At 42.2% G+C, this 23344-nt stretch overlaps 3 protein-coding genes across 4 annotated transcripts in view; all 3 read right to left on the minus strand.

Annotated features, from left to right (window-relative positions):
- The window catches only part of mlpha (melanophilin a), a 55756-nt gene extending 46854 nt beyond the window's left edge, over window positions 1-8902 (minus strand). The window contains exons 1-2 of one of the 2 annotated variants that reach the window (XM_079668561.1): window positions 8783-8879; window positions 5736-5844 (exon numbers count right to left, since the gene is read on the minus strand). The gene's annotated coding sequence lies outside the window, so the exon portion shown is untranslated. Of the gene's footprint in view, window positions 1-5735; window positions 5845-8782 lie in introns of both variants that reach the window. The other variant, XM_079668562.1, reaches the window with a different exon arrangement.
- Window positions 8903-9188: 286 nt separating this feature from the next.
- Window positions 9189-9809, minus strand: LOC307034583 (claudin-22-like; the record flags this gene model as incomplete). The annotated part of the gene is made up of 1 exon (XM_079673415.1): window positions 9189-9809. The coding sequence occupies one exon, from the start codon at window positions 9807-9809 to the stop codon at window positions 9189-9191; it is 621 nt and encodes a 206-aa protein (XP_079529541.1).
- Window positions 9810-11978: 2169 nt separating this feature from the next.
- On the minus strand, window positions 11979-23197 carry dnajc27 (DnaJ (Hsp40) homolog, subfamily C, member 27). Its single transcript, XM_079670034.1, has 7 exons — window positions 22844-23197; window positions 21709-21791; window positions 21549-21618; window positions 20235-20399; window positions 20040-20162; window positions 14123-14283; window positions 11979-14018 (listed from the first exon to the last, which is right to left on the minus strand). The coding sequence occupies exons 1-7, from the start codon at window positions 22928-22930 to the stop codon at window positions 13886-13888; spliced, it is 822 nt and encodes a 273-aa protein (XP_079526160.1). The 5' UTR covers window positions 22931-23197; the 3' UTR covers window positions 11979-13885.
- Window positions 23198-23344: the final 147 nt, after the last annotated feature.

A 23344-nucleotide genomic window follows, 5' to 3' on the forward strand; every position in this document is an offset into this window, starting at 1 on the left:
TCACACTCACTCAGTCACACTCACTAAGTCACACTCACTCAGTCACACTCACTCAGTCACACTCACTCAGTCACACTCACTCAGTCACACTCACTAAGTCACACTCACTCAGTCACACTCACTAAGTCACACTCACTCAGTCACACTCACTAAGTCACACTCACTCAGTCACACTCACTCAGTCACACTCACTCAGTCACACTCACTCAGTCACACTCACTCAGTCACACTCACTAAGTCACACTCACTCAGTCACACTCACTCAGTCACACTCACTCAGTCACACTCACTCAGTCACACTCACTCAGTCACACTCACTCAGTCACACTCACTCAGTCACACTCACTCAGTCACACTCACTCAGTCACACTCACTCAGTCACACTCACTCAGTCACACTCACTAAGTCACACTCACTCAGTCACACTCACTCAGTCACACTCACTCAGTCACACTCACTAAGTCACACTCACTCAGTCACACTCACTCAGTCACACTCACTCAGTCACACTCACTAAGTCACACTCACTCAGTCACACTCACTAAGTCACACTCACTCAGTCACACTCACTCAGTCACACTCACTCAGTCACACTCACTCAGTCACACTCACTCAGTCACACTCACTCAGTCACACTCACTCAGTCACACTCACTCAGTCACACTCACTCAGTCACACTCACTCAGTCACACTCACTCAGTCACACTCACTCAGTCACACTCACTAAGTCACACTCACTCAGTCACACTCACTCAGTCACACTCACTCAGTCACACTCACTCAGTCACACTCACTAAGTCACACTCACTAAGTCACACTCACTCAGTCACACTCACTAAGTCACACTCACTAAGTCACACTCACTCAGTCACACTCACTCAGTCACACTCACTCAGTCACACTCACTCAGTCACACTCACTAAGTCACACTCACTAAGTCACACTCACTAAGTCACACTCACTAAGTCACACTCACTCAGTCACACTCACTAAGTCACACTCACTCAGTCACACTCACTCAGTCACACTCACTCAGTCACACTCACTCAGTCACACTCACTCAGTCACACTCACTCAGTCACACTCACTAAGTCACACTCACTAAGTCACACTCACTAAGTCACACTCACTCAGTCACACTCACTCAGTCACACTCACTAAGTCACACTCACTAAGTCACACTCACTCAGTCACACTCACTCAGTCACACTCACTCAGTCACACTCACTAAGTCACACTCACTAAGTCACACTCACTCAGTCACACTCACTAAGTCACACTCACTAAGTCACACTCACTCAGTCACACTCACTCAGTCACACTCACTAAGTCACACTCACTAAGTCACACTCACTCAGTCACACTCACTCAGTCACACTCACTCAGTCACACTCACTCAGTCACACTCACTCAGTCACACTCACTCAGTCACACTCACTCAGTCACACTCACTCAGTCACACTCACTCAGTCACACTCACTCAGTCACACTCACTCAGTCACACTCACTCAGTCACACTCACTCAGTCACACTCACTCAGTCACACTCACTCAGTCACACTCACTCAGTCACACTCACTAAGTCACACTCACTAAGTCACACTCACTAAGTCACACTCACTAAGTCACACTCACTCAGTCACACTCACTCAGTCACACTCACTAAGTCACACTCACTAAGTCACACTCACTAAGTCACACTCACTCAGTCACACTCACTCAGTCACACTCACTAAGTCACACTCACTAAGTCACACTCACTAAGTCACACTCACTCAGTCACACTCACTCAGTCACACTCACTCAGTCACACTCACTAAGTCACACTCACTCAGTCACACTCACTCAGTCACACTCACTCAGTCACACTCACTCAGTCACACTCACTCAGTCACACTCACTCAGTCACACTCACTCAGTCACACTCACTCAGTCACACTCACTCAGTCACACTCACTAAGTCACACTCACTAAGTCACACTCACTAAGTCACACTCACTCAGTCACACTCACTCAGTCACACTCACTAAGTCACACTCACTCAGTCACACTCACTCAGTCACACTCACTCAGTCACACTCACTCAGTCACACTCACTCAGTCACACTCACTCAGTCACACTCACTCAGTCACACTCACTCAGTCACACTCACTCAGTCACACTCACTCAGTCACACTCACTCAGTCACACTCACTCAGTCACACTCACTCAGTCACACTCACTAAGTCACACTCACTAAGTCACACTCACTAAGTCACACTCACTCAGTCACACTCACTCAGTCACACTCACTCAGTCACACTCACTCAGTCACACTCACTCAGTCACACTCACTAAGTCACACTCACTAAGTCACACTCACTAAGTCACACTCACTCAGTCACACTCACTAAGTCACACTCACTCAGTCACACTCACTCAGTCACACTCACTCAGTCACACTCACTAAGTCACACTCACTCAGTCACACTCACTCAGTCACACTCACTAAGTCACACTCACTCAGTCCCACTCACTCAGTCACACTCACTCAGTCACACTCACTCAGTCACACTCACTCAATCACACTCACTCAGTCACACTCACTAAGTCACACTCACTAAGTCACACTCACTCAGTCACACTCACTAAGTCACACTCACTCAGTCACACTCACTCAGTCACACTCACTCAGTCACGCTCACTAAGTCACGCTCACTCAGTCACACTCACTCAGTCACACTCACTCAGTCACACTCACTCAGTCACACTCACTAAGTCACACTCACTCAGTCACACTCACTCAGTCACACTCACTAAGTCACACTCACTCAGTCACACTCACTCAGTCACACTCACTAAGTCACACTCACTCAGTCACACTCACTCAGTCACACTCACTAAGTCACACTCACTCAGTCACACTCACTAAGTCACACTCACTCAGTCACACTCACTCAGTCACACTCACTAAGTCACACTCACTCAGTCACACTCACTCAGTCACACTCACTCAGTCACACTCACTCAGTCACACTCACTAAGTCACACTCACTAAGTCACACTCACTCAGTCACACTCACTAAGTCACACTCACTCAGTCACACTCACTCAGTCACACTCACTCAGTCACACTCACTCAGTCAAACTCACTAAGTCACACTCACTCAGTCACACTCACTCAGTCACACTCACTCAGTCACACTCACTCAGTCACACTCACTCAGTCCCACTCACTCAGTCACACTCACTCAGTCACACTCACTGAGTCACACTCACTAAGTCCCACTCACTCAGTCACACTCACTCAGTCACACTCACTCAGTCACACTCACTAAGTCACACTCACTAAGTCACACTCACTCAGTCACACTCACTCAGTCACACTCACTCAGTCACACTCACTGAGTCACACTCACTCAGTCACACTCACTCAGTCACACTCACTAAGTCACACTCACTAAGTCACACTCACTAAGTCACACTCACTCAGTCACACTCACTCAGTCACACTCACTCAGTCACACTCACTGAGTCACACTCACTCAGTCACACTCACTCAGTCACACTCACTAAGTCACACTCACTAAGTCACACTCACTCAGTCAAACTCACTAAGTCACACTCACTCAGTCACACTCACTCAGTCACACTCACTCAGTCACACTCACTCAGTCACACTCACTAAGTCACACTCACTCAGTCACACTCACTAAGTCACACTCACTCAATCACACTCACTAAGTCACACTCACTCAGTCACACTCACTCAATCACACTCACTCAATCACACTCACTAAGTCACACTCACTCAGTCACACTCACTCAGTCACACTCACTCAGTCACACTCACTCAGTCACACTCACTAAGTCACACTCACTCAGTCACACTCACTCAGTCACACTCACTCAGTCACACTCACTCAATCACACTCACTAAGTCACACTCACTAAGTCACACTCACTCAGTCACACTCACTCAGTCACACTCACTAAGTCACACTCACTAAGTCACACTCACTAAGTCACACTCACTCAGTCACACTCACTCAGTCACACTCACTAAGTCACACTCACTAAGTCACACTCACTCAGTCACACTCACTCAGTCACACTCACTCAGTCACACTCACTCAGTCACACTCACTCAGTCACACTCACTAAGTCACACTCACTCAGTCACACTCACTAAGTCACACTCACTCAGTCACACTCACTCAGTCACACTCACTAAGTCACACTCACTCAGTCACACTCACTCAATCACACTCACTAAGTCACACTCACTCAGTCACACTCACTCAGTCACACTCACTCAGTCACACTCACTCAGTCACACTCACTCAGTCACACTCACTCAATCACACTCACTAAGTCACACTCACTAAGTCACACTCACTCAGTCACACTCACTCAGTCACACTCACTCACACTCACTCAGTCACACTCACTCAGTCACACTCACTCAGTCACACTCACTCAATCACACTCACTCAGTCACACTCACTAAGTCACACTCACTCAGTCACACTCACTCAGTCACACTCACTCAGTCACACTCACTCAGTCACACTCACTAAGTCACACTCACTAAGTCACACTCACTAAGTCACACTCACTCAGTCACACTCACTCAGTCACACTCACTCAATCACACTCACTCAGTCACACTCACTCAGTCACACTCACTCAGTCACACTCACTAAGTCACACTCACTCAGTCACACTCACTCAGTCACACTCACTAAGTCACACTCACTCAGTCACACTCACTCAGTCACACTCACTAAGTCACACTCACTCAGTCACACTCACTAAGTCACACTCACTCAGTCACACTCACTCAGTCACACTCACTCAGTCACACTCAGTCAGTCACACTCACTAAGTCACACTCACTAAGTCACACTCACTCAGTCACACTCACTCAGTCACACTCACTCAGTCACACTCACTCAGTCACACTCACTCAATCACACTCACTAAGTCACACTCACTAAGTCACACTCACTAAGTCACACTCACTCAGTCACACTCACTCAGTCACACTCACTCAGTCACACTCACTAAGTCACACTCACTAAGTCACACTCACTCAGTCACACTCACTCAGTCACACTCACTCAGTCACACTCACTCAGTCACACTCACTCAGTCACACACACGCGCACACACACACACACACACACTCACTCACTCACTCACTCACTCACTCACTCACTCACTCACTCACTCACACACACACACACACACACACACACACACACACACACACACACACACACACACACACACACACAGCCAGTCACACACTCACTCAGTCACACAAACAAACACACTCAGTCACACTCTCAGTCAGTCACACACACACACACACACACACACACACACACACACACACACACACACACACACACACACACACACACACACAGTCACACACTCACTCAGTCACACACTCACTCAGTCACACACACACACACACACACACACACACACACACACACACAGCCAGTCACACACTCACTCAGTCACACACACACACACACACACACACACACACACACACACACACACACACACACACACACACACACACACACACAGTCAGTCAGTCAGTCACACAGTCAGTCAGTCAGTCACACACACACACACACACACACACACACACACACACACACACACACACACACACACACACACACACACACACACACACTCAGTCAGTCACACACTTCAGCAGCTACATTACCTACGGGTGCGTTCGTTAATATTAACTGTGCGTTCGGAGTCACTGTGGCACAGACTGGACCGCTGGTGAACAGCTGTTAGAACGGGCTGTTCAGGTGTTCAGAGCAGAGCTCCCTGTCGGAGCGGCAGAGCGTGATGTGCACTGAAAAGTTTTTCTGTGGCAATATTATTTAAGGAATCGTTGAGCTAGCTAGCTAGCATACATTGTCACTATCTGCTAACGTTAGCTTTAGCCTTCTATTTCTAATAGTTTTTTTCATAGGCTATAAACAGAGGTGGTATAAGTATATATATATTGTACTTGAGTAAAAGTAGAAGTACTCAGATCTTGTTCTTGAGTAAAAGTAGAAGTACTCAGATCTTGTACTTGAGTAAAAGTAGAAGTACTCAGATCTTGTACTTGAGTAAAAGTAGAAGTACTCAGATCTTGTACTTGAGTAAAAGTAGAAGTACTCAGATCTTGTGCTTGAGTAAAAGTAGAAGTACTCAGATATTGTACTTGAGTAAAAGTAGAAGTACTCAGATCTTGTACTTGAGTAAAAGTAGAAGTACTCAGATCTTGTACTTGAGTAAAAGTAGAAGTACCAGAGTGTAGGAATACTCTGTTTCAGTAAAAGTCCTGCATTCAAAATGTTCCTCAAGTAAAAGTAGAAAAGTATTATCATCTAAATATAGTGAAAGACAGTAAAAGTAGTCGTTGTGCAGATTGGTCCATTTCAGAATAATAGATATGATATGTTTTATAATGATTGATCATGAAAGTGTTCTCAAAGCTGGTAAAGGTGCAGCTAGTTTGAATGACTTTGTATACTGCAGGGTAGCTGGTGGATTTACTCCAGGTGGAAATAAAGTCTGATTCAACACTTGATTATATTTCACATCATTCATCCACATCTGAGAAGTAACTAAAGGTATTAAATACATGTAGTGGAGTAGAAGTACACCATGTACCTCTGAACTGTAGAGGAGTAGAAGACCAAAGTAGCAAAACATTGAAATACTTAAATAAAGTACAAGTATCTCAAAATTGTGACCAAGTATAACCTGTTGAGTTTATGAACTTAGTTACTTTACACCATGTGGCTATAAAGATAGAAAGACTAAGCCTTGCACAGAGGCATGAAAATACATTTTCAAAATGCTCAACAGTGCTGCCAAAATTATAAACTGACTGCTACACAATTTAAAATAAATGCTTTTATATATTTCTATTAGATGTGACTCTTTGGCGTTTCTGTTATTATTAACACTGCTGCTTTAGTTGTTCTGACTGCTCAAATCCTGTTATTCCTCATTTTAAAGATTGGTCCACGAGGGGGAGGAACATCACGTGATTTCAGGTCTTTGACAAATACATATAATCTGAAATATGAAACTGTAATATCTTTTATACAGCGTTTGTGTGTGACTGTCAATAATACAACTTTATCAGTATATGAATGAAAGACAGTCTCAGGGGTCCCCACTGCTGACCCCTGCTGGACAGGAAGGACACACCTTTAGTGTTATTGATCTGACCGTGGGTGTTTCTCAATCGCGAGGATGCTGGCTTGGTAGTCGCGTACTTCCAAGTCACTTCCTTCAGAAACGAAGCAAGTATACTTCCAAGCCACGGCTTCGGAAAACGAAGAAGAATGGAACAGGCTAACAAGTGTGCCACTCTCTCTAACGGTTTCAACATAAACTGTACCGAAAATAAATACCTCACGATGTCTATCTAATTATGAACTTGCTTTACTTTCACGGAACACATTTTTGGTGATAACAAAGTAACATATTTACCAACACATGTTCCACGCCACTACATACTTACATTTAAATGTGTGCTGCGTCAAGAGTTTTTGAAATTGGTCCGTGCGCAAAGCATTGTGGGGATTTTAAGGACGCAAAGTCTACCCATGTGCAGCCTCGAAATTTCGCCCAAACCAAGGACGCGGCCTCGGTGGAATTCCAAGTATGCTGGACATTGGAACAGCCCTGCTGCGCCACTCGATGACGTAGCATCCTTGAAATATTGGCTTGGAAGCCAGTTTCCTCGAGATTGAGAAACGGCCCGTGTGCTTTCTCTCCTGATGGAGTCCCGTGCTGCCGTCAGCTGATTGGACCATAATGAGGTCATTGTGCTGCAGAACAAAGGCTGCTCTCATTGGTCGGCTGCGGGCGGACAGCCAATCAGAGAGCAGGAAAACACAGTCATATTATTTTATATAAAATACAGAAAAAGGATCAAAGAGAGCCTTAAAAGTAAATGTATCAATAAATATAATTAAATAAATAGATTATTCAATTCTACATAATTATAACATAATAATACATTTGAAGTAGATTAAAAAAAATCCTTCAAATAAATGCTATTTAATTAAAATAAGTAGTTTTTATTGATAAAAAAATAAATGAATTATTCTAAAAACCCAGGAATCCATTTTTAATTCTGTTCCATCTTTATTTACAATCATCTTTATTTACAATCATCTTTATTTACAATCATCTGGTTCAACAGGTAGAATGAGAGTAACTCCCGACTGATTGGAAACAAACTCAAATAAACATGTGAATAAATAAAAGTCATTACTTAATGATTGAAGCCAAAGTAAAGTAAAGATGAAGGAAAGTAAAATCAGACAGAAAATAGATTTAGATTTAAACCTCCATTTCTATAAAAAAATGGATTTTAATGAAATACAAATCACTTATTTCAGATTTCATATATTTTCATCTTAAAAGCATCAAAACAAGCTTTTAATTCATAAAAAGTTAAAGTTTTGTTGTTTTAAATAAAGTTTAGCAGCAGCTCGTTTTGTCTAAAAGTGAACAGGGTCAAATATGAAACTAACAGATATAACCCTGAAACTCCCCCGCCTCATCACTGACGCTAACACAGTCCTTTTATATATTACACCTTTCCTGACGGGTCACGTCTAAATATGCTAACGTTATGTCATGCTAATGCTAATAGGAGTTAGAGCTAGTGATGAGTTACGGAAGATAAAGAGTCTCAAGATTACAAAACAAGAGTTGTCTTAAGAGCTTCAAGTGGAAACGTTTTACTGACTTAAACTCGTAGATATGGCACCGGCTGTCACTTGTAGTCTGCCTCCTGAAAGCCGGGGTAAGTCGTAGTTCAGCCGTAGTTTCAGTAGTTGATTCAGCCGTAGTTCAGTCGTAGTTCAGCCGTAGTTTCAGTTGTAGTTCAGCCGCAGTTCAGCCGCAGTTCAGCCGTAGTTCAAGTTGTAGTTCAGCCGCAGTTCAGCCGCAGTTCAGTTGTGGTTTAGCCGTAGTTTCAGTCGTAGGTCTGCCGTAGTTCAGCCGTAGTTCAGCAGCAGTTCAGTCGTAGTTCAGCAGCAGTTCAGTCGTATTCGGACCTCCTGAAAGTCGGGGTTAAGTTGTAGTTCAGCCGCAGTTGAGCTGGTGGTTTCAGTCGTTGGTCAGTCGTGTTCCGACCTCCTGAAAGCTGTAGTTCAGACCCTCTCTGTCCTCCTCACGGGGGCCCCTGTCTCCAGTGTTCCCCCCCTCTGACGGTAACAGGTAGCTATGAGCAGGGCTCCGGCTCCCAGGTGCATCCCAGCCGCCGCCCAGCCACTGTACAGCGCCCCCCCCTTCTCCCAGCGGGGGGCCACGGGGGGCAGTGAGGGGTCGAACCGGCTCAGGGAGGCCAGGCGGGCCACGTGAGACACCGGGACCAGAACCAGGAGTCCTGCCACCAGGCTGAGGGCCCCCCCAACCCCCAGAAGGACCCTCTTCTGACGGGGCCCCCAGCTGTGAACCACCTGTAGTCCGGGGGCCGTCAGCAGCAGAGCCAGCAGACTGAAGCCCAGCGAGGCCCCTGTGAGGACCCGGGCCCACAGCAGGTGGGGAGGCAGGGCCAGGAGCCCGGGGTGCGGCCGGCACTGCAGGGGCCCCCCGTCGTGAACCACACATCCCCCCCACAGAGACAGGTCAAACCTCTCAGCTGGCAGCAGGTCGGAGGCCAGAGAGAGCCAGGGGGCCAATAGGGAGGAGAGAGAGAGCAGAGAGGCCCCCAGGAGCAGGAGGAACCCCCACAGGTCAGGAGAGAACACCCCCACAACGTCCAGCTGCATGGTACGATCCGTCAGGAGTCAGAGAGTTAGAGAGAGAGGTCGGGAGGGCTTATAATGGAGGGAGGGGGGAGAGGAGGAGCTGTAGGGTGGCTCAGGAGGGACAAGAATACGTCTGAGAGAGGGAGGTTTTAATTTGGGACACAAAGAATAATTCAATTCAATGGTTGAGGTAAGTAGTTGAAAGGATAGCGTAGGGGCAATGAAACAATAAACAGCTAACACCTGTCACATCCAAGGGATTTAGGGGCGGGACTAAGTCACTAATCAAACCCTATCCTTTCAACTACGGAGGAACAATGAGAAATACAACAAAAAGGTTACAAAATAATAAATAGATATAAAGAAAAAAATAGAATTAAATGTCAAAAATAAATAACATGTTTGGAGATAAATCAAATACAATAATAGAATATAAAAAGGTTCCAAAAATATACAAAAACGTATAAATTAAGGTAAAAAATAAATTGACGATTTATATGATGATATAAAAATGATAAAAACTTTATTATTGGCCGTTCACCCCCCGGTACAGGTCCAGACTCCCCCAGCTGTATAATGTTGTGATAACAAAGCCTCATTGAGCGTCTGCTCACAGGAAGTCCTCCAGGAAGTGAAGCTTTGTTTCAGCCTCTTTGTAACCGAGCCCCCCCAACCCCCCCGCCCCGTTTAACAAGACCTCCCTTTGTTTATCTAACGAGGAAAACAGAAAGGCGTTGGTGAGGTTTCCGCATCCAGGAACATGATGCTAAAACACTTTTAATATAGAAGTAAACAAAAAGTATGAACAGTTAGGAAAAAACATGGTCCTCACAAAGGTAGTCCAACAAGAATAAACACACTTTGTCTAAACGAGTGGTCCTCACCATGACAGCTGTACAGGAACACACACACAGTGCTCGAAAAATCGTTTTTGTTTTTTTTATTATTTTTAAAAACAGTGAAACATGCACAAACACAACCACAGAGAGACTGTCACACACACACACGTTTTCAGCTCCGAGTGTGACTGAGGTCATGAGGTACGGAGGTCAAACAGTCTCGCACGCACGCACGCACACACACACACACACACACACACACACACACACACACACACACACACACACACACACACACACACACACACACACACACACACACACACACACACACACACACGCACACACACACAATAAATGATGTGTTTATAATACGGACAGTAAACATGTGTCGTACGTGTGACTCGCTCCACTCGTCAGTTTAACATGTTTTTTATTTATTTCCTCATAAAGCTGAGTCAGGGTTTAAGAGCATTATTTAAAATTTGATATAATAATAATTTTGATAAACAATAAAAAATGTGAATTCATTTACTAAATAAAAACAAAACCTTTAAGTCTACATTTTAATGGCAACTTTAGGAAACTAATGAGCAGGTTGGTGGCCCACATCGTTTAATACTATCAGCCCCTTTAGGGAACTAATGAGCAGGTTGGTGGCACACATCGTTTAATACTATCAGTCCCTTTAGGGAACTAATGAGCAGGTTGGTGGCCCACATCGTTTAATACTATCAGCCCCTTTAGGGAACTAATGAGCAGGTTGGTGGCACACATCGTTTAATACTATCAGTCCCTTTAGGGAACTAATGAGCAGGTTGGTGGCACACATCGTTTTATACTATCAGTCCCTTCAGGGAACTAATGAGCAGGTTGGTGGCCCACATCGTTTAATACTATCAGCCCCTTTAGGGAACTAATGAGCAGGTTGGTGGCACACATCGTTTAATACTATCAGCCCCTTTAGGGAACTAATGAGCAGGTTGGTGGCACACATCGTTTAATACTATCAGCCCCTTTAGGGAACTAATGAGCAGGTTGGTGGCACACATCGTTTAATACTATCAGTCCCTTTAGGGAACTAATGAGCAGGTTGGTGGCACACATCGTTTAATACTATCAGTCCCTTTAGGGAACTAATGAGCAGGTTGTTGGCCCACATCGTTTAATACTATCAGCCCCTTTAGGGAACTAATGAGCAGGTTGGTGGCCCACATCGTTTAATACTATCAGTGCCTTTAGGGAACTAATGAGAAGGTTGGTGGCACACATCGTTTAATACTATCAGTCCCTTTAGGGAACTAATGAGCAGGTTGTTGGCACACATCGTTTAATACTATCAGTCCCTTTAGGGAACTAATGAGCAGGTTGGTGGCCCACATCGTTTAATACTATCAGTCCCTTTAGGGAACTAATGAGAAGGTTGGTGGCACACATCGTTTAATACTATCAGTCCCTTTAGGGAACTAATGAGCAGGTTGGTGGCACACATCGTTTAATACTATCAGTCCCTTTAGGGAACTAATGAGCAGGTTGGTGGCACACATCGTTTAATACTATCAGTCCCTTTAGGGAACTAATGAGCAGGTTGGTGGCCCAAACCGTTTAATACTATCAGCCCCTTTAGGGAACTAATGAGCAGGTTGGTGGCACACATCGTTTAATACTATCAGTCCCTTTAGGGAACTAATGAGCAGGTCGTGGCACACATCCTTTCATCCTATCAGTCATAACCCAATTAGCAATTTTAGGGAACAAATAATTAATATTATGAAAAAAGTTATAATTTGTCAGGTGAGGAGAAAGAAAAACATTTTTAAAAGGTTAAAATGATATCCAAATGAGTCAAATAAGTAAAAAATGACTTACTTAAGGGAAGTAATTTGTATATTTCAGGGAACATAACATTTAGCAAGATGCATAACACCAATCAGTAATACTATGAGTCACTGAAGAGAAAAAGTAGTATCCTTTAAATTAAATGAACCAAATCTACATTTAGGGAACAAACTGTAAATGTAAATATTAGTATTTTTGTGGGAACAAATGTTTCCTCTGAGGGGAAAAATCATACATTTGAGGGGACTAATGAGTCATTAGTTGGCACAAGTTATTTAATATTAGTCAGGCAGTAATACGGGAACAAATCTGTCATTCGAGGAGAGTAAGATAAAAAAAAGTACACATGGATGTAATGGCACAGTTTGGAGGGAACTAAAGTCACCTTAGGGAACTAACGTCACTTCAGGGAACTAACGTCACTTCAGGGAACTAACGTCACTTTAGGGAACTAACGTCACTTCAGGGAACTAAAGTCACTTCAGGGAACTAACGTCACTTTAGGGAACTAACGTCACTTCCGGGAACTAACGTCACTTTAGGGAACTAACGTCACTTCAGGGAACTAACGTCGCTTCAGGGAACTAACGTCGCTTTATGGAACTAACGTCACTTTATGGAACTAACGTCACTTTATGGAACTAAAGTCACCTTAGGGAACTAACGTCACTTCAGGGAACTAACGTCAGTTCCGGGAACTAACGTCGCTTCAGGGAACTAACGTCACTTTATGGAACTAACGTCACTTTATGGAACTAAAGTCACTTCAGGGAACTAACGTCACTTTATGGAACTAAAGTCACTTCAGGGAACTAACGTCACTTCAGGGAACTAACGTCACTTTATGGAACTAAAGTCACCTTAGGGAACTAACGTCACTTCAGGGAACTAACGTCACTTTATGGAACTAAAGTCACCTTAGGGAACTAAAGTCACTTCAGGGAACTAACGTCACTTCAGGGAACGAACGTCACTTCAGGGAACGAACGTCACTTCAGGGAACTAAAGTCACCTTAGGGAACTAACGTCACTTCCGGGAACTAAAGTCACTTCAGGGAACTAACGTCACTTCCGGGAACTAAAGTCACTTCAGGGAACTAAAGTCACTTCAGGGAACTACAACTGGAGGAACTTGTGTTTGGAAGTATAAAAGTTGATCATGCGGAACGGATTTAACTCGTATAGATTTGACACAGGCTTTAGGATGGAAACTTGAACACGTTTCTATAATATTTAACCGCTCTGACTCTTCCTCTTCTTCCTCTAACAGCAACACAGAGGCCAGTCCAGATAAAGTGTAAATAAGTTAAACCGGACGTTGGCACACACACCTTTACAATAAATAAATAAATAACCACTGTCGGAGCGGCTGCACGTGATTGGTCGAGCATGGGACGTCCAATCAGAGTGAACTGTGTGTTATTTGATGTTCTTTAGTAGTGAGGTGCGAGCGTTCACCACGGCCTTGAAGGCGTCTTCGCTGCCGGGGGCAACACATTTATCAGGATGAAGCAACACCGCCAACTTCCTGTAAGCTTTGTTCACTTCCTCCCTGGAAACAAGAGGCGGAACCAACGTTACAACCTGGTCACACGACTTCACGTCACCACCGCTAAGCTAAAGGTGACTAATGTTAGATACAAAGTGCTGACTCACCGTGTGGCCCCTGGTTTGACCCCCAGCATGTCCCAGGAGTCCTTGCTGTTTCTGATGCGTCTGATGGTGTCCGCCTGCTCTTTAGTGAACCCCACGCTGAGCTCCGTCACCGGACGCTTTCCTCCGTTCTCACACATGTCGGTGATGGAGGAGAAAAACGCCTGCGGGGAATAAATATTTGATTTATATTCACTTTGGGGGTTTTAAAGAGCTGTACAGATAAAGCTGTATTGTATCAAATTGTAGCCAATTGTATCGTAAAGCATCGCAAAGTAACGAAAAGTATCGTAAACTTTCGTATCGTAATGTATCTTAAAGTATCGGAATGTATCATATTGTATTGTATCGTAAAGCATCGTGAAGCATCGTAATGTATTGTAAAGTATCGTAATCTATGTATTGTAACGTATGGTATGGTCATGTATCGCACTGTATTGTAACGTATGGTATGGTCATGTATCACACTGTATTGTAACGTATGGTATGGTCATGTATCGCACTGTATTGTAACGTATGGTATGGTAATGTATCGCACTGTATTGTAACGTATGGTAATGTATCGCACTGTATTGTAACGTATGGTAATGTGTCGCACTGTATTGTAACGTATGGTATGGTCATGTATCGCACTGTATTGTAACGTATGGTCATGTATCGCACTGTATTGTAACGTATGGTAATGTATCGCACTGTATTGTAACGTATGGTATGGTCATGTATCGCACTGTATTGTAACGTATGGTCATGTATCGCACTGTATTGTAACGTATGGTATGGTCATGTATCGCACTGTATTGTAACGTATGGTCATGTATCGCACTGTATTGTAACGTATGGTCATGTATCGCACTGTATTGTAACGTATGGTATGGTCATGTATCGCACTGTATTGTAACGTATGGTCATGTATCGCACTGTATTGTAACGTATGGTATGGTCATGTATCGCACTGTATTGTAACGTATGGTCATGTATCGCACTGTATTGTAACGTATGGTCATGTATCGCACTGTATTGTAACGTATGGTATGGTCATGTATCGCACTGTATTGTAACGTATGGTCATGTATCGCACTGTATTGTAACGTATGGTCATGTATCGCACTGTATTGTAACGTATGGTCATGTATCGCACTGTATTGTAACGTATGGTCATGTATCGCACTGTATTGTAACGTATGGTCATGTATCGCACTGTATTGTAACGTATGGTCATGTATCGCACTGTATTGTAACGTATGGTCATGTATCGCACTGTATTGTAACGTATGGTATGGTCATGTATCGCACTGTATTGTAACGTATGGTCATGTATCGCACTGTATTGTAACGTATGGTATGGTCATGTATAGCACTGTATTGTAACGTATGGTATGGTCATGTATCGCACTGTATTGTAACGTATGGTCATGTATCGCACTGTATTGTAACGTATGGTCATGTATCGCACTGTATTGTAACGTATGGTATGGACATGTATCGCACTGTATTGTAACGTATGGTATGGACATGTATCGCACTGTATTGTAACGTATGGTATGGACATGTATCGCACTGTATTGTAACGTATGGTCATGTATCGCACTGTATTGTAACGTATGGTATGGACATGTATCGCACTGTATTGTAACGTATGGTCATGTATCGCACTCTATTGTAACGTATGGTCATGTATCGCACTGTATTGTAACGTATGGTATGGTCATGTATCGCACTGTATTGTAACGTATGGTATGGACATGTATCGCATTGTATTGTAACGTATGGTATGGTCATGTATCGCACTGTATTGTAACGTATGGTATGGACATGTATCGCACTGTATTGTAACGTATGGTCATGTATCGCACTGTATTGTAACGTATGGTCATGTATCGCACTCTATTGTAACGTATGGTCATGTATCGCACTGTATTGTAACGTATGGTATGGACATGTATCGCACTGTATTGTAACGTATGGTCATGTATCGCACTCTATTGTAACGTATGGTCATGTATCGCACTGTATTGTAACGTATGGTATGGTCATGTATCGCACTGTATTGTAACGTATGGTATGGACATGTATCGCATTGTATTGTAACGTATGGTATGGTCATGTATCGCACTGTATTGTAACGTATGGTATGGACATGTATCGCACTCTATTGTAACGTATGGTCATGTATCGCACTGTATTGTAACGTATGGTATGGTAATGTATAGCACTGTATTGTAACGTATGGTATGGTCATGTATCGCACTGTATTGTAACGTATGGTATGGTAATGTATAGCACTGTATTGTAACGTATGGTATGGTCATGTATCGCACTGTATTGTAACGTATGGTATGGTCATGTATCGCACTGTATTGTAACGTATGGTATGGTCATGTATAGCACTGTATTGTAACGTATGGTATGGTCATGTATCGCACTGTATTGTAACGTATGGTATGGTCATGTATCGCACTGTATTGTAACGTATGGTATGGTCATGTATCGCACTGTATTGTAACGTATGGTATGGTCATGTATCGCACTGTATTGTAACGTATGGTATGGTCATGTATCGCACTGTATTGTAACGTATGGTATGGTCATGTATCGCACTGTATTGTAACGTATGGTATGGTCATGTATCGCACTGTATTGTAACGTATGGTATGGTAATGTATAGCACTGTATTGTAACGTATGGTATGGTCATGTATAGCACTGTATTGTAACGTATGGTATGGTCATGTATTGCACTGTATTGTAACGTATGGTATGGTCATGTATAGCACTGTATTGTAACGTATGGTATGGTCATGTATCGCACTGTATTGTAACGTATGGTATGGTCATGTATCGCACTGTATTGTAACGTATGGTATGGTCATGTATCGCACTGTATTGTAACGTATGGTCATGTATCGCACTGTATTGTAACGTATGGTATGGTCATGTATCGCACTGTATTGTAACGTATGGTCATGTATCGCACTGTATTGTAACGTATGGTCATGTATCGCACTGTATTGTAAAGTATGGTCATGTATCGCACTGTATTGTAACGTATGGTCATGTATTGCACTGTATTGTAACGTATGGTATGGTCATGTATAGCACTGTATTGTAACGTATGGTATGGTCATGTATCGCACTGTATTGTAACGTATGGTATGGTCATGTATCGCACTGTATTGTAACGTATGGTATGGTCATGTATCGCACTGTATTGTAACGTATGGTCATGTATCGCACTGTATTGTAACGTATGGTATGGTCATGTATCGCACTGTATTGTAACGTATGGTATGGTCATGTATTGCACTGTATTGTAACGTATGGTCATGTATCGCACTGTATTGTAACGTATGGTCATGTATCGCACTGTATTGTAACGTATGGTCATGTATCGCACTGTATTGTAACGTATGGTATGGTCATGTATTGCACTGTATTGTAACGTATGGTATGGTCATGTATCGCACTGTATTGTAACGTATGGTATGGTCATGTATCGCACTGTATTGTAACGTATGGTCATGTATAGCACTGTATTGTAACGTATGGTATGGTCATGTATCGCACTGTATTGTAACGTATGGTCATGTATCGCACTGTATTGTAACGTATGGTCATGTATCGCACTGTATTGTAAAGTATGGTCATGTATCGCACTGTATTGTAACGTATGGTCATGTATCGCACTGTATTGTAACGTATGGTCATGTATCGCACTGTATTGTAACGTATGGTAATGTATCGCACTGTATTGTAACGTATGGTAATGTATCGCACTGTATTGTAACGTATGGTCATGTATCGCACTGTATTGTAACGTATGGTATGGTCATGTATCGCACTGTATTGTAACGTATGGTCATGTATCACACTGTATTGTAACGTATGGTATGGTCATGTATAGCACTGTATTGTAACGTATGGTATGGACATGTATCGCACTGTATTGTAACGTATGGTCATGTATCGCACTGTATTGTAACGTATGGTAATGTATCGCACTGTATTGTAACGTATGGTCATGTATCGCACTGTATTGTAACGTATGGTATGGTCATGTATAGCACTGTATTGTAACGTATGGTATGGACATGTATCGCACTGTATTGTAACGTATGGTCATGTATCGCACTGTATTGTAACGTATGGTCATGTATCGCACTGTATTGTAACGTATGGTCATGTATCGCACTGTATTGTAACGTATGGTAATGTATCGCACTGTATTGTAACGTATGGTCATGTATCGCACTGTATTGTAACGTATGGTATGGTCATGTATCGCACTGTATTGTAACGTATGGTATGGTCATGTATCGCACTGTATTGTAACGTATGGTCATGTATAGCACTGTATTGTAACGTATGGTATGGTCATGTATCGCACTGTATTGTAACGTATGGTATGGTCATGTATCGCACTGTATTGTAACGTATGGTCATGTATCGCACTGTATTGTAACGTATGGTCATGTATCGCACTGTATTGTAACGTATGGTCATGTATCGCACTGTATTGTAACGTATGGTCATGTATCGCACTGTATTGTAACGTATGGTCATGTATCGCACTGTATTGTAACGTATGGTCATGTATCGCACTGTATTGTAACGTATGGTCATGTATCGCACTGTATTGTAACGTATGGTCATGTATCGCACTGTATTGTAACGTATGGTATGGTCATGTATCGCACTGTATTGTAACGTATGGTATGGTCATGTATCGCACTGTATTGTAACGTATGGACATGTATCGCACTGTATTGTAACGTATGGTCATGTATCGCACTGTATTGTAACGTATGGTCATGTATCGCACTGTATTGTAACGTATGGTCATGTATCGCACTGTATTGTAACGTATGGTATGGTCATGTATAGCACTGTATTGTAACGTATGGTATGGTCATGTATCGCACTGTATTGTAACGTATGGTATGGTCATGTATCGCACTGTATTGTAACGTATGGTATGGTCATGTATCGCACTGTATTGTAACGTATGGTCATGTATCGCACTGTATTGTAACGTATGGTCATGTATAGCACTGTATTGTAACGTATGGTATGGTCATGTATCGCACTGTATTGTAACGTATGGTCATGTATCGCACTGTATTGTAACGTATGGTCATGTATCGCACTGTATTGTAACGTATGGTCATGTATCGCACTGTATTGTAACGTATGGTCATGTATCGCACTGTATTGTAACGTATGGTATGGACATGTATCGCACTGTATTGTAACGTATGGTCATGTATCGCACTGTATTGTAACGTATGGTCATGTATCGCACTGTATTGTAACATATGGTCATGTATCGCACTGTATTGTAACATATGGTCATGTATCGCACTGTATTGTAACGTATGGTATGGTCATGTATCGCACTGTATTGTAACGTATGGTCATGTATCGCACTGTATTGTAACGTATGGTATGGTCATGTATCGCACTGTATTGTAACGTATGGTCATGTATCGCACTGTATTGTAACGTATGGTCATGTATCGCACTGTATTGTAACGTATGGTCATGTATCGCACTGTATTGTAACGTATGGTCATGTATCGCACTGTATTGTAACGTATGGTCATGTATCGCACTGTATTGTAACGTATGGTCATGTATCGCACTGTATTGTAACGTATGGTCATGTATCGCACTGTATTGTAACGTATGGTCATGTATCGCACTGTATTGTAACGTATGGTCATGTATCGCACTGTATTGTAACGTATGGTCATGTATCGCACTGTATTGTAACGTATGGTATGCATCACCTGGAACATATCATTGATTGTATCGTAGTGTGTTGTTCTGTATCTTATTGTATAGTACTGTATTATTTGATGCGAAGCGTGTTCGAGCATTAGGAAAAGCGCTATAACAATCTAATGTATTCATATTATTATTACCTGGAACATCTCGTTGATCCCCTCGCCGCTCTGCGCTGACGTCTCAAAGTAATGAAACCCTCGAGACTCAGCGAAGAGTCGTCCCTCGCCTTCATCGACCACACGTCTCTTCGTCAGGTCCACCTGTACAAACAGTCATATATTAAATATACCATCAGATCCTACAGCACTTCATTACTCTGAGGCTTCAGGTACCTTGTTAGCGCAGACCACGAACACAATGCTGTCCATGTTCGCCTGAGACCCCATTTCCTGTTTCATTTCCCCGAGCCAGCTGTCCAACGCCTCGAAACTCTCCCTCAGACCCACGTCGTACACCAGAAGCACGCCTTGGGAGTCCTTATAGAACTCATTACGCACCTGAACACATCACAACACATATACATAACCCTGAGAGTCCTTATAGAAGTTATGACGCACCCGAACACATCACAACACATATACATAACCCTGAGAGTCCTTATAGAAGTTATGACGCACCTGAACACATCACAACACATATACAGTTGCAAGAAAAAGTTTGTGAACCCTTTGGAACTTCCTGGATTTCTGCATAAATTGGTCATAAAATGTGTTCTGATCTTCATCGAATTTTTGACCATTCCTCTTTACAAAACGGTTTCAGTTCAGCAATATTCTTTGGATGTCTGGTGTGAATGGCTCTCTTGAGGTCACAGCATCTCAATTGGGTTGAGGTCAGGACTCTGACTGAGCCGCTCCAGAAGGCGTATTTTCTTCTGTTGTTGATTTACTTCTGTGCTTTGGGTCGTTGTCCTGTTGCATCACCCATCTTCTGTTGAGCTTCACTTGGTGGACAGATGGCCTTAAGTTCTCCAGCAAAATGTCTTGATCAACTTGAGAATTCATTTTCCCGTGGATGATGGCAATCTGTCCAGGCCCTGAGGCAGCAGCCCCAAACCACGATGCTCCCTCCACCATACTTCACAGTTGGGATGAGGTTTTGATGTTGGTGTGCTGTGCCTTTGTTCTCCACACATAGCGTTGTGTGTTCCTTCCAAACATCTCAACTCTGGTTTCATCTGTCCACAGAATATTTAGCCAGTAGTGCTGTGAAACATCCAGATGTTCTTTTGCAAACTTCAAACGTGCAGCAATGTTTTTTTCTGGACAGCAGTGGCTTCCTCCATTTTATGACCAACTTATGCAGAAATCCAGGTAACTCCAAAGGGTTCACATACTTTTTCTTGCAACTGTAATAACAATATTTAAAATATGGGTCCTACAGCACCACCTGCTGGAAAGGTTTCCAACATTACAACTGTATTTGTTTTTGTTAAAAAGGTAAAAACATTAAGAATATATTTATTATTCTGTAAGAAAATATGGAAAATATAAACAAAAAAATATAGAATAATAACAACAATTATTGAATAAATAAAGAGACAAAAATATCACATAAAATAACAAAAATAATGTTGTAAAAAACACAAATATAAAAACGAAAAGTTATAAATACTTAACATATTTTTTGAATATGAATTGACTCACTTCGTAGAAGAAGGGATGTCCGGCCATGTCGAAGATGTTCACCTTGATTTCTCTGTCGCGGACCTGAACTCTGACAGAAACACACGGTATAATAACATTAATGAAGTTTTAAAGCCAGAATAAAACATGAGACACATACAATAAATAAATAAGGACTTACTTTGTGACGCCATAGTCGATGCCGATGGTCGCCAGATATTTAGGAACAAACCTCTTCTCACAGTAACGTTTAATAATGCAGCTCTAAAAGAAAATCAGGTTTAATTTCAAACCAAACTTCATCCAGAAAAACACTAATTTAAAGGCTGGGTTTCTGAATGAAGGCACAAGATTAAATACACAAGTTGTATGTATTATAGGGTAACAACATGTATGCCGAATATTAGTGAATATTGACCTTACTATAAGAAACATGGTTAAAATCTTATAACTAAATGTATAAAAGCGTAATTAAGGACATTAGGCACACAATTCTTGAAGTTTATGAAGATTTAAAGGTTTTATGCTCAAATAAATTACTATAACCATGCTTTAATGACTATTTCAGATTCACTGTGAGCTCCTGGTGAATTCGGCATCAATAATAAACAAACATAAGATTTAATTTATTATAAAAACATGTTTTATCTGGATGATTTGCCTGGTTGCTAGGCAGAAAGCTGCCTGGTTGCTAGGCAGAATCTCACAGCTGCTGAACCAAAACAGCACGAGGAAGGTTACAAACAAAACTGATTATTACATATTGAAGAGTTTATTTATACGCCGAATTTAAGAGAAGATTTCAGTCTTTGTGAAAACATGTTTTTTGTTGTTGTTGTGTGTTTTAATTATCAGTAAATAAGAAAGGGACGTTTGCAGCTCTTCACACCAAACTCCATTCAGAAATCTACCGATTTAAGGGCAGGGTTTCTGAAGGAGGAAACATGATTAAATATATTAATATTAGTTATTATAATGTAATATGTATGCCGAATTTAAGTGAATATTGTCCTTATTATATAAAATACGTTTAAAAAGATAGTAATCAATGATAAAAAGCTTAATTCGGTAGCTTTAGTCACAATAATTGTAGGTAAATCCGGGTGATTTTTACAGTCAATGATAGGTTGTATGCATCATTGAAGGGAAACCAGGAGATACATAAAAAGGTATTTATTCAATGTAAAGCCTTTCAAACGTTGCTTTTAATAAACATGTAGTTATCTTGCTCTAAAACATGATAATTAGAGGAGAATCTGATGTTAAATCCTGAGTTTTCTGACCGTATTTTGGTGTAAAAGAGATGTATTTCTCACCTTCCCGACCTCCGCGTTGCCCAGACTGATGACTTTCACCCGCAGGGACTTCTTGCTCTCCCGCCTCTTCGGAGCCGAGCTCTCCATGTTTTTATTAATGGCTTTTATTACACAATTCAGCTTAAAAACTGCTGTTGTTGCTGTTAGCACGCAGAGCTAAAGCTAGCCGCTCTGGAGCTACACACAACTATGAATAGAAACTATGAATTATTCAGAATGAGATAAAGTTCCATAAACGAGTAACCAGAACCTGTGATAATACCATAATACAGAGCTAAAGTTAGCCGCTCTGGAGCTAACACACGACTTCCGCTCATTACTTTCAAAATAAAATCTGCAATTAAAACACTATTTTCACATAAACATTATAAATGAATACAGTAAAAAGGATTCCGCATAGAGGCTTCCTAATGACGTCACGGGATTTCACGTGACGTCATTAGGAAGCCTCCATAGCAAGAGGGTTCAAAAGTAGTATAATATTTAACCCTTGATATAAAC

This window comes from Notothenia rossii, assembly GCF_949606895.1.
Source record: "Notothenia rossii genome assembly, chromosome: 3".
Classification (NCBI taxonomy): domain Eukaryota; kingdom Metazoa; phylum Chordata; class Actinopteri; order Perciformes; family Nototheniidae; genus Notothenia; species Notothenia rossii.